The 16,420-nt window shown below is 45.8% G+C and overlaps 1 protein-coding gene across 5 annotated transcripts in view; it reads left to right on the top strand.

The window, feature by feature from the left end:
• The window catches only part of FAN1 (FANCD2 and FANCI associated nuclease 1), a 40,121-nt gene that overhangs the window by 20,085 nt on the left and 3,616 nt on the right, over window positions 1-16,420 (top strand). For 4 of the 5 annotated variants that reach the window (XM_077868961.1, XM_077868953.1, XM_077868945.1 and 1 more), the window contains 7 exons: window positions 4,370-4,501; window positions 6,198-6,306; window positions 7,452-7,571; window positions 10,881-11,045; window positions 11,536-11,686; window positions 14,897-15,000; window positions 15,557-15,751. In XM_077868961.1, coding sequence (XP_077725087.1) covers window positions 4,370-4,501; window positions 6,198-6,306; window positions 7,452-7,571; window positions 10,881-11,045; window positions 11,536-11,686; window positions 14,897-15,000; window positions 15,557-15,751 — 976 coding nt within the window. Of the gene's footprint in view, window positions 1-4,369; window positions 4,502-6,197; window positions 6,307-7,451; window positions 7,572-10,880; window positions 11,046-11,535; window positions 11,687-14,896; window positions 15,001-15,556; window positions 15,752-16,186; window positions 16,406-16,420 lie in introns of those variants that run through there. The other variant, XM_077868975.1, reaches the window with a different exon arrangement.

The following is a 16,420-nucleotide window of genomic DNA, read 5'->3' as shown; positions in this document are numbered from 1 at the left end:
TAAAGAAGATGTGGTCTATGTATACAATGGAATATTACTCTGCAATTAGAAACGACAAATACCCACCATTTGCTTTGACGTAGATGGAACTGGAGGGTATTATGCTGAGTGAAGTAAATCAATCGGAGAAGGACAAACATTATATGGTCTCATTCATTTGGGGAATATAAAAAATAGTGAAAGAGAATAAAGGGGAAAGGAGAGGAAATGAGTGAAAATATCAGTGAGGATGACAAAACATGAGAGACACCTAACTCTGGGAAACAAGGGTTAGTGGAAAAGGAGGTGGGCGGGGGGTTGGGGTGACTAGGTGATGGGCACTGACGGGGGCACTTGACTGGATGAGCACTGATATTATGCTATATGTAGGCAAATTGAACTCCAATAAAAAAATATCCAAAAATACCCCCCCCCCCAAAAAAAACCCATCTTTTTGTTATACAAAGGGCCTTAAAATGTAAATGAAATTCGATTTAACTGACTTCAGAAATGGTAATTATATAATACCTGGTAATATGATACCTGATCTGATAAGCCTTGTTGGTACTTGAAATATATCATGTCTTTTTTTTTTTTTAAGATTTTTTATTTATTTATTCACGACAGACACAGAGAGAGAGAGAGAGAGAGAGAGAGAGAGGCAGAGGGAGAAGCAGGCTCCATGTAGGGAGCCTGACGTGGGACTCGATCCTGGGTCTCCGGGACACCCCAGGCTGAAGGCGGCGCTAAACTGCTGAGCCACCAGGGCTGCCCTATCCTGTCTTTTCTATCCTCATTTATTCAATATATATGAGTTGAGTGTTGAGTACTTACAATGTGCCTAGGTGGTGGGATTGCAGTATGGACAGATAGAGTCTGTGCCACCATGAGGTTATATTGTACTGGGGGAGATAGAAAATAAAAGTAATTGTGGCATGTGAAAAGTGTTATGCTGATGGAGGGGCAGGCTGGGCAAGTTCCACTTTGTAGAGAGTGTCCCTGGAGAGGTGACATTTGGATTGAGACTCAGGATTGAGGGGGAGCTAGCCATGCAGGGTGTGTGCATCTGGCCATTGCAGGGAACCTGTGCTCCAGGCCCTGAGGCAGGAGCTACTTGCTGAGTTGGAGAAACTCAGAAGACCTCTGTGGCCACAGGGGCAGTATGCAAGTGGGAAGTCAGACAGGAATGCAGAGCTGGGGATGCTCATTCTCAGAAGCCCTGTGAGCAGACTCAATGGTGTTCTCTGAGCAATGGGAAGACACTGAAGAGGTTTAGGCAGGCTGGTGGTCTGTTTCACATTTTCCAAAAAACATCCTGTGGAATAGGGGGTGAAAGGAAGCAAGGGAAGCTACAGGAAGGCTGACATAACCTTGGTGGTCTAGGCGAAGGTCTTGACTGGGCCGGTGGCAGCAGTAACGAGGTGAATATGTATGAGAAATTTTGGAAGGAGGAGAGATTATGTTTATGCCTTGATTATGATTATGACTACAGTGGGAGAAGGACAGGCATGAATCATGGATGGCTCAGCTGGTGGTACCACCAATGAGCCGGAGGGTCAGGAGAGGGACGGTGGTACTAGTTGGGGATCACAGTTCTGGATGCCCACTAGCTATTCAGAGGAGGGTGTCATGTCTGGTGCTGGACCTGCTGGCAGGAGCTGAGGGAAGAGCTCCAGATTAGAGAAAGCATTTGATGTCACTAACACATGGATGGTGTTTGAAGCCTTGGAACCGGATAGACCCCTGACAGGGGAAGAGAAGGCAAGAACCATGGCAGCCAGCATTCGGAGGTCAGATGGAGAGCTGGACCAATCAGGAAAGGGGCATGGGGGACAATAAGGAGCACATATGACATAGAAGCCTAGAGAAGAGTGGTTCACAGAGGGGTGGGTAGTCATGTGTCTCCAGTCATGAGGACAGTCGCTAGGAGGCTGAGTAGATGTGGGGCCAGAAGTAAAACTGTTGGATTTAGTGAGATGCGTGCAGTTGGTGGCCTGTGCAAGAACTGCTTCAGAGAAATTTGTGGAGGTTGACAGTGAAGACAGTAGCCACTCTGGGGGTGGGGGTGGGGGTCAGAGGTTGGCTCTGAAACAGCTACTGCTGCGGTGGAGTGTGAGGGTGAGCAGTTTTGTGCTGCTGTTTTGAGGGAAGCAGATATAAAGGTGTGTGTGCTTCATGCATCCCCTGGCAGAATAGGAGAGGCTGACCAGAAGGGAAGAGGAGACAACCAGAGGAGGGAGAGTGTGGGGAGACGAGAGGGCCTGGGATCCAGAGCACTGGAGGGAGGGTGAAGGTGGGGACAGGGTTGAGGCTGCCATGATGGGAAGCTGAGAGGGCCCCTCACATGGCCTCTGTCCCTGTGGGAGAGATGTGATGGGGAAGCTTGCATGGGGACTGCGGCTGGGAAGGCAAAGCTAGGAATGTGCATCCTGTAGGGTGGGCAGGTGTGCAGGCTTCCCAGGGGAGCAGGGCTGGCCTGAGGTGTCATCTCAGATTACAGGGAAGCCAACTGTCCTGTCTCTGTCATTCTCTTCCCCACCATTCAGGGAGCTGGGTCAGAGAAGTGGTCGGTGTGAACACTGTGATGAGGGTGGGCCCGATGTACAGTGCAAATTTGCCATGAGTGGTGGGCTGGTTGACTCCAACAGGGTAGGGCATAGAAGCCTGCAGGCCAGGAGGCGCTGTGGTTGCAGAAGGAGTCACAGTGGGTCTTGGTGAAGTTGGGGAATTGTTGCCATCAGTAAGTGAGCTGGAAGGATTGGGGGTAGAGGTTCAGTGAATGAAATGCTGAAAGTGAAGATTTTGAGGGCATTGGGGACAGAAGTTCTGAGCAGCTGTCGGTATGTGGATAGCAGAAGCGAGGTGGAAAAAGAATGATTGGCCAGGAAGTCTGGAAACTGAGTGTGCTCTTCATCCTCACAGATGTTGAAGTCATGGGCCATAGAGGTGGGGCAAGATGACAGACAGGTGGCCAAGGATGCCTGCAGGGAGGAAGCACAGGCTTCCAAGGAAGGGGAGAGGTGCTCTCAAAGAGGGGAGAGTGATCCCGAAGCAGCTGGGAAGAAAGGGAGTCTTCTCCATCCATCTCTGGGTGTGAGGGCTGTGGGAAGAGCCACCCCCATGGGAGCGAGGCAGGCAGGGAAGACCGAGTTCTTAGCTGGGTTTTAGAGGGGGCAAGGGCCATGGTGGGTGGGGAAGGGTTGAGGAGATGGGTGAGTGCTGCCGAAGGACCAGTTCCACAGCACTGGGGTGGTACAACGGTATGACGGTATGATGAGATGAGAGCTAGTAACCTTTTCCAGTGGCGCTGGAGGTGACCGGGAGATGAGGCCCCATGGGGTTGGTCTCAGTGGCCCCTCGAGGGTGGGGCTTGGTCAGGGCCATGGGGCTAGGAGTGTGGGGGCCGCTTCTGACATGGAGAAGCTCCTGTGAGACTGGGACAGCCTAAGGACAGTTCTCTCTATTGCATTCTCTTATCAACCTTAGAATTGTCCAATAGTGTTGTATAAGAGAATTAGATTTAAGAGTTCATGAGCAAATTTTTACATTTAGAGGCAATTTCCTTTACTCTTATTTGAACGCATTTGCACATAATGATATTTCATGCTTTTCTTTTAGGTGAGAGTCCAAAATACAATGATCATGTGCTCAGAGCATCACTGGGGCAGATGTCTTTTTCATATCTAAAGATGCAATAAGAAGTTATCTTTGTTTAGGCAAGTGGTTTCATAATCTTTATAATTCAGCATTGCTGTCTCCCGGGGAGTGTCCGGGCTACCAGGCTACCTCTGACTAAATGATTTTTACCAGATCTGCGCCCTAATGTGATTTTGAATTTTTTTTAAATTTTTATTTATGATAGTCACAGAGAGAGAGAGAGAGAGAGAGAGAGAGAGGCAGAGACATAGGCAGAGGGAGAAGCAGGCTCCATGCACCAGGAGCCCGACGTGGGATTCGATCCTGGGTCTCTAGGATCGCGCCCTGGGCCAAAGGCAGGCGCTAAACCGCTGTGCCACCCAGGGATCCCCCCTAATGTGATTTTGAAGTCAGTTATGTGTTTATGGAGTTGCTGCCAGATTGTTGAATGAATGAATGAGTAGAAGAATGAGAGCCAATGAGCTGATTAATACTACATTTATATAGTGGAACATGTTATGTAATAATACGGTGTGAATATTTTTATCTTTCTAGCTAGGTAGCCTATGTTAATTGTTTCAGGCTACTTTAGGGCAGTAACATGTTTTTATTACTAGAGTAAGATTTAAATACTCTTCATATTTTCAAGAAACACTTTACCCTTCAGAATTAGATCTCAGGGATAGGATGTGGTATTTGTTATGTGAATGTTCATTCACATTTGAAACTTGGATGATGTGGATTTTTCCCTCAGATATGCAGCCGCCGCACACATGCTGAGTGACATTTCTACTGCAATGGCCAATGGGAACTGGAAAGAAGCTAAGGAGCTCTCTCAGTGTGCAAAAAGTGATTGGAACAAACTGAAAAGCCACCCTTCCTTGAGGTGAGATCTTTTTTAGGTACCTGTCAAAATTTACTTACCTACAAAGTGATTTCAACCACTTGAGGTAATTCTCTTCATGAACAACTTAGTCCTTTTGTTCTGTGGTCAAATCAGCTGTGTAGGTGAATTCCCCATTCGCTTTGCATAGTCAGTGTTGTGTGACATAGAAGGAAATGTCTGAAAGTCTGAAGTGAATTTTATATAACTCAGCACTCTGCAACAGGCATTTAAGTGAACAAATGGCTTTTTGCTTGCCTTTTTTTTAAATTGAGGTATGATTGACATATAACATTATATTAGTTTCAGGTAAAAATATGATTTGATATTTATATCTTGCAAACTGATGATCACAGTAAGTCTAACATCCATTGCCATCGTTACAAAACTTTTTCTACTCTCAGCAAATTTCAATAATGCAACATAGTATTATTAACTATAGTCCCCAAGCTGTACATTACATCCCCATGGCTTACTTCTTTTATTATTGAAAGTTCATACTTTTGAATTCCCTTTTGGTATGTTTGCTTTTCTGAGTCTTGGTCAGCTGAATTTAAATGTGGGGAAAACCCTGGCAGGACAGAGATGGTGAAACCATGCTAGATGTGTTCTTCCAGTGGAAATTCAAGTAGGTGTTAATCTGAAAAAAAAAAAAAAAAAGAAAGAAAAACAAACTAAATTGAACATTTTCTTTAAAAGCTCAAGTACACAGCATATGATTTTTTTTGGCTTGATAAATGTTAGACATATTTTATATTTGTTAAGTATTCTTTTATATAGGGATGAGGAAAATTTGTAGTGTTAAATAGCTCTTTCCAAAAAAATCTGGGACATAAAATTCATACAGAAATGATAATGACTTAAAAATCATTACCAGGAAAATGGCCTTTAAAGTTAAGAAAAAACTGAATATTTTGCTCAGATTTCATTTGGAAGTATTCTGTAATCCCCATACAGAAAATTTAGCCATTAACTTAAAGGCCCTTCTAGAAATGAAATAACCAATTTAGGGTCACTATTCCTGAGATACATATGTACATTGGATGAGTTTCTTATGACAAGTTAGATGAATTTATTAACATTGCTCACACCAAACAGTAAGACATACAGTTAAAACAAGTTAATTGGTGATTTTCTTCATAAAAAAAGGAAATCATAGAGAAATCATAGCCAGGGAGTTAGATTACTATAGAACAGAGGTTGGTAGAGGACTTTCATAGGTCATCTGGTCCGTATCTTTGGCTCTGTGGCAGCTGCTAATGTCTGCTGCCCCATAAAGAATGTGAATGAACGAGCAGGAAGTGTGCCAACACTATTTATGGACTGAAATTTGAGTTTCTTATAATTTTCACAGGCCACAGACTGTTATTCTCCTTTTGATTTATTTTAACCATTGGAAAATGTGAAAACCATTCTTAGTCTGCAGAACATACAAAATCAGCTGGCGGGGCCTGGGATTTGGCTGATTTGCTGCCTCCAGCTTAGAAGCTTTCAGGTGGTTCTTATTTTACCCCACCAAGTGCCCCAGAAATAATGGCGGGCTATAAGAATGCAAGTTTGTGGTGTAGAAAATTGTATACAACTGACGGAATTTGGAATATATCATTTTACAAGCTAAGAGTTCAGTCTGCTTTGTCACTTCTTAACTATCTTGCCACAAATCAGATTGCTAAACTGCTGGTGTCCATCTTCATTTTAGATACCATGAGAATTTACCACTCTTTCTGCGCTGTTTTACCGTTGGGTGGATTTATACAAGGATTTTGTCTCGGACTGTTGAGATACTGCAGCGACTTCACATGTATGAGGTTAGAGCAGAAGCCCCAACCCCCTGCCTTTACTGATATGTTAGTGGTAAGCTGTGCAGGGGAGCCTGCCCATTAACATTTCCCACATATTTTGTCAGCATACGGTAATGTCATCAAAGCGTGCTTGATGCGAGCAACCTGCTGTCTCCAGGGCTTAGAAGGAAGGTGGCCAAAGAGGATCAACCATTTCATCTGCTTGTGAGCCGCTGCATGTACCCCAGAATAGCCTGGGGGTCCTGGATGGAGCTGTGCAGGGAGCCTCAGACTGTCTGTCTGTCAGGACTCCATGTGGGACTTGAGAGGTCTTCAGAAATCTCTGAGGAGAAAACCTCACATCTGCTTGTGTTTTCCTGACAACAGGCATGATCCACCTGGAAATAATTTAAAATCACAAATCCGAAATTTGGTCCAGTCCTTCCCTATACAAGATATCATGAGGATGCTAGAGTGAACTTTTGTTGTGTTAACATTTCTATATGGAAAAATGGTATTTTACAAAGAGGATACATAGAACATGGGCTTCTTGACATGAGTCCATGAAACCCAAGAAGATCCATGGGGTTAATTGCAAATGCATAGGGCTTTGTGCTGCACTTTCTGAGGGGAATCGTTAGATCTAGTTTCAGAGATCTGTGAACCACAAAAACTGAAGATTTGTGTATAAAACTAGACCAGAAAATCTCCCTGTTGAGGTGCGGTGTTTGGATGAAGACATTGCTCATTACTATCCTGCTCCCCCCTACCCCATGCCTCACACCATCGGCCGTGTGACCTGCTATGCTCCCAGGGGCTTGTGGGCTGGCAGCCTTGGACCTGTGCTCAGCTGCCTAGAGCTTGATTGTGTGCAGCCCTGCGCCGGTTGACTAGGTGTGCAGAAAATCTCATGCAGTGTTCGCAGAGCTCCCTGTACTCACTCACCAGTTGGTCAGAGAGCTGGGAGGAAAGTAGGGATACCTCGGGGGCTCAGGCCTACTCCAGAGGGATATCTCAGAGTCCTGTTCTCGGCCCGGGGTCCTCAACCTCCTTGTAGAATGGAAGATGTGCTCTCTAAATATACTTTGCCAATCTTATTGGTTACTAAATATAGTTACATTTTTGGATATATGAGTCTATCTAATGAACTTTCTCTGTTGTTGTTGGAACAGGAAGCAGTCAAGGAACTTGAAAGCCTCTTGTCCCAGAGAGTGTATTGTCCTGACAGCAGAGGCCGGTGGTGGGATAGACTAGCTCTCAACTTACACCAGCACTTGAAACGCCTTGAACCGGTATTCAGTAACTAGATACACCTGAGTCTTCCTTAACTTCTGCATATAATACATAGCAAACTCTTAATACCTTAGAAACCTAAATGTAATGAGAATTTTTTTTTTTAACATTCTTCTTTGGTCTGTGTTCTTCTAACTCCCCAAATGCTAACAGAAACATTATATGGCGACAGGACACTTTTCATTGGTTTGGGAGATGGGTTGGTAGTGGGCTCCATGTTGGGGTTTAGGAATTAAGGGAGCAGAAAAATTAGAGGTCCCTGTCCTCAGGAAGGTGCTTTTTGTTTTGGAAATAGTGATTTCATTCATTTTTTGCATGGGGACCTCCAGGTAGAAAGTTTTTGTATATATATGTAAGTGTGTATATATATATATATATATATATATATATATATATATATACTCATATATATACACACACACACACACACATACGCACACACGAGTTCAATTTGCCAACATATAGTATAACACCAGGTGCTCATCCCATCAAGTGCCTCCCTCAGTGCCTGTCACCTAGTCACCCCATCCCCACACCCACCTCCGCTTCCACTATCCCTTGTTTGTTTTCCAGAGTTAGGAGTCTCTCATGTTCTGTCTCCCTCTCTAATTTTAACCACTCATTTTCTCTCCTTTTCCCTATAATCCCTTTCACTATTTTTCATATTCCCTGTATGAGTGAAACTATATGATGATTGTCCTTCTCCGACTGACTTACTTCACTCAGCGTAATACCCTCCAGTTCCATCCATGTTGAAGCAAATGGTGGGTATTCATCCTTTCTGATGGCTGAGTAATATTCCATTGTATACATAAACCACATCTTCTTTATCCATTCATCTGTCAATGGAAGTCTGATGGAAGCTGTTTCTTTCCACTGGGAAGTGTATTGTCTGACAAATGCCAACCGGGCTACCTTCTCTTTGGGCCACTGGGATTCTCTGTGGTGGGGATCTTGGGAGTCCAGGATTCTGCCTGCGGGGTTGAGCAGGGCAGGGCCTTGGAAAGCAGCCTTGCTGAGCCCAGAGGTAACAGTGGCCCTTTGTGGAGCTGCCTGAGCTTCCTCCCTGCCAGCCTGTGTTTGCATTGAGCGCAGGGGACCGTGCCTCTGGCAGCTTTTGTTTTTTCCAGCGGCAACATGAAGTGAATCAGGGTGATGTGGAGGTGGAAAAGCTGACCAGGAGTGTGGAAATATGACACACTATTTTTACTGCCTTCAACTGAAAAAGTGCCTTGTTACCTAAAGTGCTTCAAGCTGCTGGAAGCTGTTTCCTTTCTGGGAGGTGGGCGTGGTGACTTCCTTACCTCTTGCTGTTTACTCGGGTTGAAATAGCCAGAGGCAGCGTATGGTAGCCCATAGCCAAATGCAGAGAAAGTTTCTGCTTATGCTGCTTCTTTCTTTCACTGAAATGAAAGTTGGAAAGGGTTTGGATTCTCCGTTGTTCACAACAGTTCTGCTAACAGGTGTGTTCACTCAGGGGCATGGAGGTAAGATGAGCCACTGAGATATGTTTGAGATTGATGGAAAACCCTAGTGCCTCTTAGCCTTTTCTCAAAGATCTTACTGGCCACACTCATAGTCTTCCTCATTTTGTTACTGTCTGGTTCATTTCTTTACATCAGTCTCCGGTGCAGGCATCCATCAGCAGAATTCTTTCTTATTCTTGCAAAGTGCTTAGCAGGTTGCCAGCTGGGTGAGGCGGGGTGACCAGCTGTCCCCTCCCCATGAAGGGGTTAACAGAGCCTGGGGTGTGTCTCCTGCCCTCCTCCTGGTTCCTTTGACCATTCCACTCCTGGTGGTCTGATCTTTCACTGATTTTCAGGTTGTTTTTACTTTTTATTCTCTTATTATATTAGTAGTAACTAATATAATAAATAACAATTCAGCAGCGTTAGTTATAATCACAGTGTTTGTGCCATATTACCAGTATTTCCAGACTGTCATCACTCCAGACAGCAGCTTTGTAGCCAGCTAGTCACTACTGTTCCCTGTTCCCTCCCCACACAGCCCCTGGTGATCTCTAAGCTACTGTCATAGAAACAGACAAATACATAGAAATAATTTGCCTTTCTAGCTAGTTCCTATATTTGGTTTTTCATGACTCTGGCTTATTTCACTCAGCAGCATGTCCATCAGGCTCATCCCTGTTGTAGTAAGCATCAGAATTTCTTCCTTTTCAAAGCTGAATAATACTCAGTGTATGGACAGACCATGTTTTGTTTATCCGTTCATCCCTACATGGACACTTGGTTTGCTTATACTTTTTGGCTATCATGAATAACGCTGCTTATGAACTTGGGTGTAAAAATATCTGTTCAGAACTCCACTTTCAGTTCTTCTGGGTATGTACCCAGAAGTGGCATTGCTGGGTTGGTTATATGGTAATTCTGTGTTTAGCTTTTTGAGGAACTACACATCGACTTTCACAGTGTTGAATCATTCTTTTGTTCCTGTCTGCAATGTGTGTGGGTTCCAGTTTCTCCCACTGCCTTGTCAACACTTACTATTTTCCTTTTTTCTGAGTATAGTCATCCAATTAGGTGTGAAGTGGTATACTGTTGTGGTTTTTAGTGTTTTTGTTCTTTGGTCCAACTCTCTAACCTTAGGAAATGCATTTAACTTCTCCAAACCCGAGATTCTTCCTATAAATGAGGAATCTGGGCCAGGTCTGTGGTTCCTGAGTGCATGTGGAACTTAGCCAGGAGCTCTGAAGTGATCAGATGCCTGAGCCCCCGCCCTGGAGGTGCTCATTCTGCAGATCAGAGGTGGGGACACATGTCTTTTTCCAGAGCTCCCCCAGATGGTGCTCTGAGAACCCCTGAGCTGAGTCTTTCTCTCAGTCTCCTCAGGCCCATAATCCAGGGGCATCCCTGACTTTCTCAGTCTCCCTGAGGGTGTGGTAGATGAGATCAGCCGTGTCTACATTGGATGACCAGGAAGTAGTGTCAGGACCACGGCTACCCATGCTCCAGACATTTATAATCAGGGATTGTGCTTCATCTGTGCAGTAAAAGTAGCAGAATGATGGGGTACCTGGCTGGCTCAGTCGGTAGAGCATGTGACTCTTGATCTGAGGTAGTGTGTTCATGTCCCATGTTGGGCATGGAGCCTACTTAAAAATAAATAAGTAAATAAATGTAGCAGAAGGAGATCTAAGGAAATATCCTTTGTGTCTGGAAGTATTGCTTTGCTCATTTGCTAATTAGCAAAATTGAATAATTAACAGTGGGGTTTCCTGTCATACTAAATTAGCGGATGCTACCATGAGGTCTTTCAGGATCCTGATGTGGGACCATGTTCCTTGCTAGGCTATTAAGTGCATCACAGAAGGGCTGGCAGATCCAGAAGTAAGAACAGGACATCGTCTTTCACTTTATCAGAGAGCTTTGCGCCTGAGAGAGTCTCCAAGCTGTCAAAAGTATAGGCACCTCTTCCATCAGCTACCAGAAATAACCGTGGATGATGTTAAACATGTAAGTAAATATCCTTTGGGCACTTTGCACTTAAATGCATATGCTGCGGATTTTTCTGAATGGAAACAGCCTAAGAACATGCCTTTTCTTTTAGACTTCGAAAACCCTAATGCTTGCTTTGGACAGTGACTCCCTGTTTTCACACCAGTGCCTCCTACATCAGAAGGCTGGGCTGGCTGGGGTTTGGTTTTCTTGTGTCCTGGGTTAAATGAATTTCTGTAAAACTCCGCAGTCAGAAGCTCACAGCCTTTGCCAGTTTCTCTTGCTTGGTCCATGTGCCGCCTCACCCCCACCCCTGCCTTAGGCTGGGTCAGTGACCTGTCCACACCCTCACAGGCACCAGAGTGTGGGTCACATGGCCTTGCGCTCTGCTGAGAATAGGTGCGGGGGGTGGGGTGGCATAGGAAGGTGCATTTCTTAAGACATACAGGTCAGGTTTGCAGGGACTATAGCTCAAGTGAGGTTAATGGATGTTCTGCTGCCATCTAAGGTGACCATCACGGGCCGGCTGTGCCCGCAGCACGGAATGGGCAAGTCTGTGTTTGTGATGGAAGCTGAGGGACCCACTGCTCCTGCTATGGTCCTGTGCTCCGTGGAGGAAGTGGCGCTGGCCTATTACAGACGCAGTGGCTTCGACCAGGGTAATGTACAGTGCTTCCCCGGCCTACCCAGTTGCTGGGTGATGCTTTGTCGGCAGCAGGTGCCTGCTGTCTCTCCGTCCTACCCCAGTGGAAAGTGCTGCTGACCTGGGAGGGTGTGGAAAGGATTGTACTAACCATAGTTGTTAAAGGCCACCTTCTTCCATTTAACCAGCACCCACCACCACCGGCCTGTGAGGAACAGTGCTTTCTGATGGGACGTTAGAAGTCAGTGGGACTAATTTTGCTCTCAGAGAGCTTATGTTGGGCCTGGGAGGAGAACAAAGGGCAGAGTATTCCTCTGGTGCTGCCTGGTAACAGCTAGAGGAGGTGGGAGCTGTGGAGCTGGGCCAGGCTGTTCTGGAAAGACTGAGCAGGACTCGTCAGCTAACAACTTTAAGGAGATTAAGAACCAAGTCCTGGGACTGCACAGCACCAGGGGAACCAGAGAAGTTGCTAGAAAGACCAGTGCTTGATTTTCTTTTTTGTGTATTTTTTATTGAAGTTCTATTTCATTAACATACAGGTTATATTAACACAGGAGCAGCAAAGCATTTTGTTTTGTTTTTAAATAATTGACTTACCTCTTGCGTCTTCCGGAATTTCTGGTATGTGTATGTTTATTCGCATCAGCCCCATTTCCCTCTTACTCTCTTTCCAATTTTGGTCCCAGAGAATCAGTGCTAAAGCACTGTGAGGCCCAGTGAAAGAGGAGACGTGGCGAATTTGCCGTCTGATGAGCTTGTCATTCTGTCCTTAGCAAACTGAGGACTGGACTGAACAAGTACTGACTAGAACAAGTAAAATCAAAGGCCATCAGAGAGGAATTGCAGAGGAAGCACCCAACTGCCCACCAGAGACAAGGTGGAGGGAGGCAGGGCTGTTCTCCTGGAGAGGCTCACTCTAGTCCTTCTTGTTTTTTGAAACTTTTTATAAGGAAGCTGTGGAACATGTCTCTGTACAAAAGTGGAGAGGTGCAGTCAGCCCCCTGCACTGCCCAGCTTTGTTTGGTGTTCCTTCCACGCTCCCTGCCCTGGACCGTGGCAGCCCATCCAGACATCCTCTCAGCCCCTGGGGCACCCAACAAGCCCATCCTCCATCCAGGCAGGACTCCCCTGTGTCCATGCCGAAGGGTCATGAGGATTAAAAACATTCTGATACCTTCAAATATGTGAAAATCAGGACCTCATTTCCCTTGAGTATTAGGTCAGTGTTCAGAAGATTAATGAGGGCCACTAAACAACGATGAGTGTTAGAACAGTTGAGATTAATCTGTGTGGTGTCTTTATTCCTCACAGGGAAGGGAGATGCTATAAGGGAACAAGTGCAAACCCCAGTGAAGACAGAGATACCACAGACCTGGAAGGTTAGAGATAAGAGAATGAGCAGCTGTCCCCAGATAAGCCATAGGAGATGCATAAACTGGGCAGGCAGTTGAGGGCAGAGGACAGCAGGGTGCGTGGCAGGCAGGCTGTGAGCCAAACGCAGTGAAACGCTTTCAGTTTAGCCATGAGCCTGAAAAATGGACAGATAATTCCAATTCCAGAGCATAAAGTATTGTTATAGAAAATATTTTCTTCATTGGATAAAATTGATGCAGTGAAAATGAGTGGAACCCTTGCTGTCCATCTGTTTGAGAGGTGGTTTGGGATAAGGACAATCTCAAGCTCCCTTTGGGGGATGTTTATTTCTGCGTTACTCAGAAGGAGCTCACCAAAAATGATTTCACTTATAATACAGTGGGCTATGGTGTAGACTGCTTAGGAGTGCCGGGTTCTGACCACCAGTGTTCTTGCCTAGACAGTGGACAGTGTGCACTCCTGGGCAGGAATCAGGCTGGGAGTCAAGACCCAGCATTACCCCTGGCTGGGCAGGAGCCCAGGATCCCAGGTAAAGCTTGTTGGTGAAAAAGGGTTCGGCTCCAGCCTGGAGGCCTGAGTAAGTTCCAGTTGTTCCTGCTGCTATCTTTGGCATCTCTGAGACAGGCTGCAAGGACATTGGAAGGTGCTGTACCACTTCTGACAAGAGTCTCTGGTCTGTGTACTTTCATAGGGACATATGTGTGGGCACAGCCTGGTCTCTGTTCTGTGTCCTTTGCAGCACTGTGACCTTGTACAGAATAGGACAGGGCCCACCGGCCAGAAGAGCCCTTGTGCCTGCGTGTCAGGACAAGGTCGCAGGGGTCAGCACCTCCTTTGGCCAGGGCCGTAATGTGGGGAGAGAGGCACCTGCATGGCCACTATCCCTGGTCAAGTGTGTTGAAGCGCAGAGGACTTACCCTGGAGATAGGTCCATGTGCTGTGCCAAGGCCATGCCCCTGGTCTTGTCGACTCTGCTCCAACACCTACATGGCCTGGACACATGGTCAATTGTCTGAGGTCGTAGCCCAGTCAGTACAGTTTCTATGTGGTGTGAGGAAGGGGTCTGAGCTAGGTTTCTGTAAGAGCCCTGAATCTCAGAAACACTGGGCAGGCATGCATGTCCAGGCCAAAGCTTTGGAACCCTAGGTCCAGTGAGGTGAATGGAGACAGCACCTGCTAGGTCAGAGGGCACGGCCTCCTGGGTGCTCGTCTTTCTCTGGTAGATCTGTTCTGGGAAGCCTTTCTCCAGGCACACTTGGAAGGGACCATGCACCAGAGCCCCGTGTGGGGTTCTTGGCCCACCCACACCCACCAAATTGAACCCCGGAGCCTGAGGAGGGAATCTGCTTTTATTTATTCATCTTTAAACACATTCCTATGTTTCTCACTAAAGTTGGAGAACTGCTACTTTATGGCTCTGAAATGTGTATTTGACTTTTCCCATGGTTACTAAGATTTTTGCTTTTATTTTATAATTTTTAAAAGATTTTATTTATTTCTTCATGAGAGACACAGAGAGAGAGGCAGAGACACAGGCAGAGGGAGAAGCAGGCTGCCTGTGGGGAGCCTGTTGTGGGACTCAGTCCCGGGCCTAGGATCATGCCCTGAGCCAAAGGCAGAGGTTCAACCACTGTGCCAACCAGGCGTCCCCAAGATTTTTGCTTTTAAATGAGCCTTCTGTGTATAAGCAATGTGATGTAAACAAAAGAGCTAGGAATGGCAAGAAAACAGCATTTGCATTTGAAACTAAAATCTATAATTTCCTTCAAATTGAATAAGCAGTAGGTAATGATGGTGGTTTTTTAAAAAACTGAAAAACCTGACTTTCCTGTGTGTGTTGACTTTGTCGTAGGGATTCATGGGGAAGGGTCCACTTTCAGCACGCTGTATGGCCTCCTCCTGTGGGATATAATCTTCATGGACGGGATACCTGACGTCTTCAGAAACGCCTACCAGGTGCTCAAGTTACGCTATGTCCAGCGTGTGCTTTTTAGGCAAGCAGATGCCCCTGCGCTTTGTGACTCTTGCCCACCTGTGCTGTGTGTCTGTGGCTATCAGAAACCTGCCAATTACGGTCTTTTGGATGTGCTAATTCTCTGTAAGAATAGTTTTTAATTTACAATGGGATTCATAGAATTTAAAACGTAGGTCTTTTAAGTTTTAAACTTGAATCTATTTTACCTTTATCATTCCACTCGAAACTTATAAGTTTCTCCAGCTTTGACCTTAATCAGGCTCCTGTCAGGGCCTGGCACCCTCATGTGTGCTGTCACCCCTGCCTGCTCTGAGTGCCACCGATGTAAACTGAAAGCCCTTTTCACCTAACAAACCAGTGCAGTAAGTTGTTCTTAGGTTAGATTACTTAGATACTTTTTATGTATCTTTTGAGAAGAAGAATGTGTCAGTTTAATTCGATGGGCCAGTTTCCAAACATTATAGGTATTGAAAGTTCTTCTGATTAATCCGGTTCTGTCCAGGCACAGTACCCTAGCTTGTTTTCTCCGTAACATAGGCATTCCCATTGGACTTGTGTACAGACAGCTTCTTCGCAAGCCGTGGGCCGGCCATCGAGGCCAGGCTGCAGCTGATTCACAGTGCCCCTGCGGAGAGCCTGCGAGCCTGGGTGGCAGCCGCGTGGCAGGCCCAGGAAGGCAGAGTGGCTTCCATTGTCAGCTGGGATCGCTTTGCTTCTCTTCAGCAAGCTCAGGTGAAAATCTGTAGCAGGATTTGGTCAGAAAGTAACACCTCCCAGTGCTGGGTACCTTTTTGGCAAGATGTGTATATGTGTGTGTGTGTGTATATGTATGTGTGTGCATGTATGTGTGTGTATATATATGTGTGTGTGTGTGTGTGTGTGTGTGTGTATATATATATATATATATATATATATGAATGTGCCTGTGCATACATACATTTATGTGTGTAATGCCCTAGTCCATATGCCACTGTTACTGATGGGAACACGTCGAGGCACAAAATAAGCCCAGTTATGCCTTCTTCCCCCTAGTTGACAGCTTCCCTTTGCCTGACCTATGACCCTCAGCAGGGAGGATGCTGTTCCTGTCCTTGGAACTCTAAGCCTTCAACACTGTCATAGTCCTGAGTGTTTACACTGAATTCCCTCCTCTTCATCTGTTCTCAGGATTTTCCCATCTAGACAGAAGTATAACTGACCAAAGGAAAACTGATTTCCCAGCGCTTGCCGGTGGGCATTTTGGCCCGTAGCTCTGGAGCCCTGGCACGAGCCGCAGAACGACACGTGGTGTCCTTGGAATCCATTTCTGCTGAATTACACAGTTTTTACATCTTGTGATTACGGAAAGTATCTCAGTATCTCTGTCAAAAGGGAAGGCTAACCATCCATGTATTTTGTGTT

The sequence above is a fragment of the Canis aureus genome, chromosome 2 (genome assembly GCF_053574225.1).
Source record: "Canis aureus isolate CA01 chromosome 2, VMU_Caureus_v.1.0, whole genome shotgun sequence".
In the NCBI taxonomy this organism is placed as follows: Eukaryota; Metazoa; Chordata; class Mammalia; order Carnivora; family Canidae; genus Canis; species Canis aureus.
This window is presented reverse-complemented; position numbering and strand designations above follow the sequence as displayed.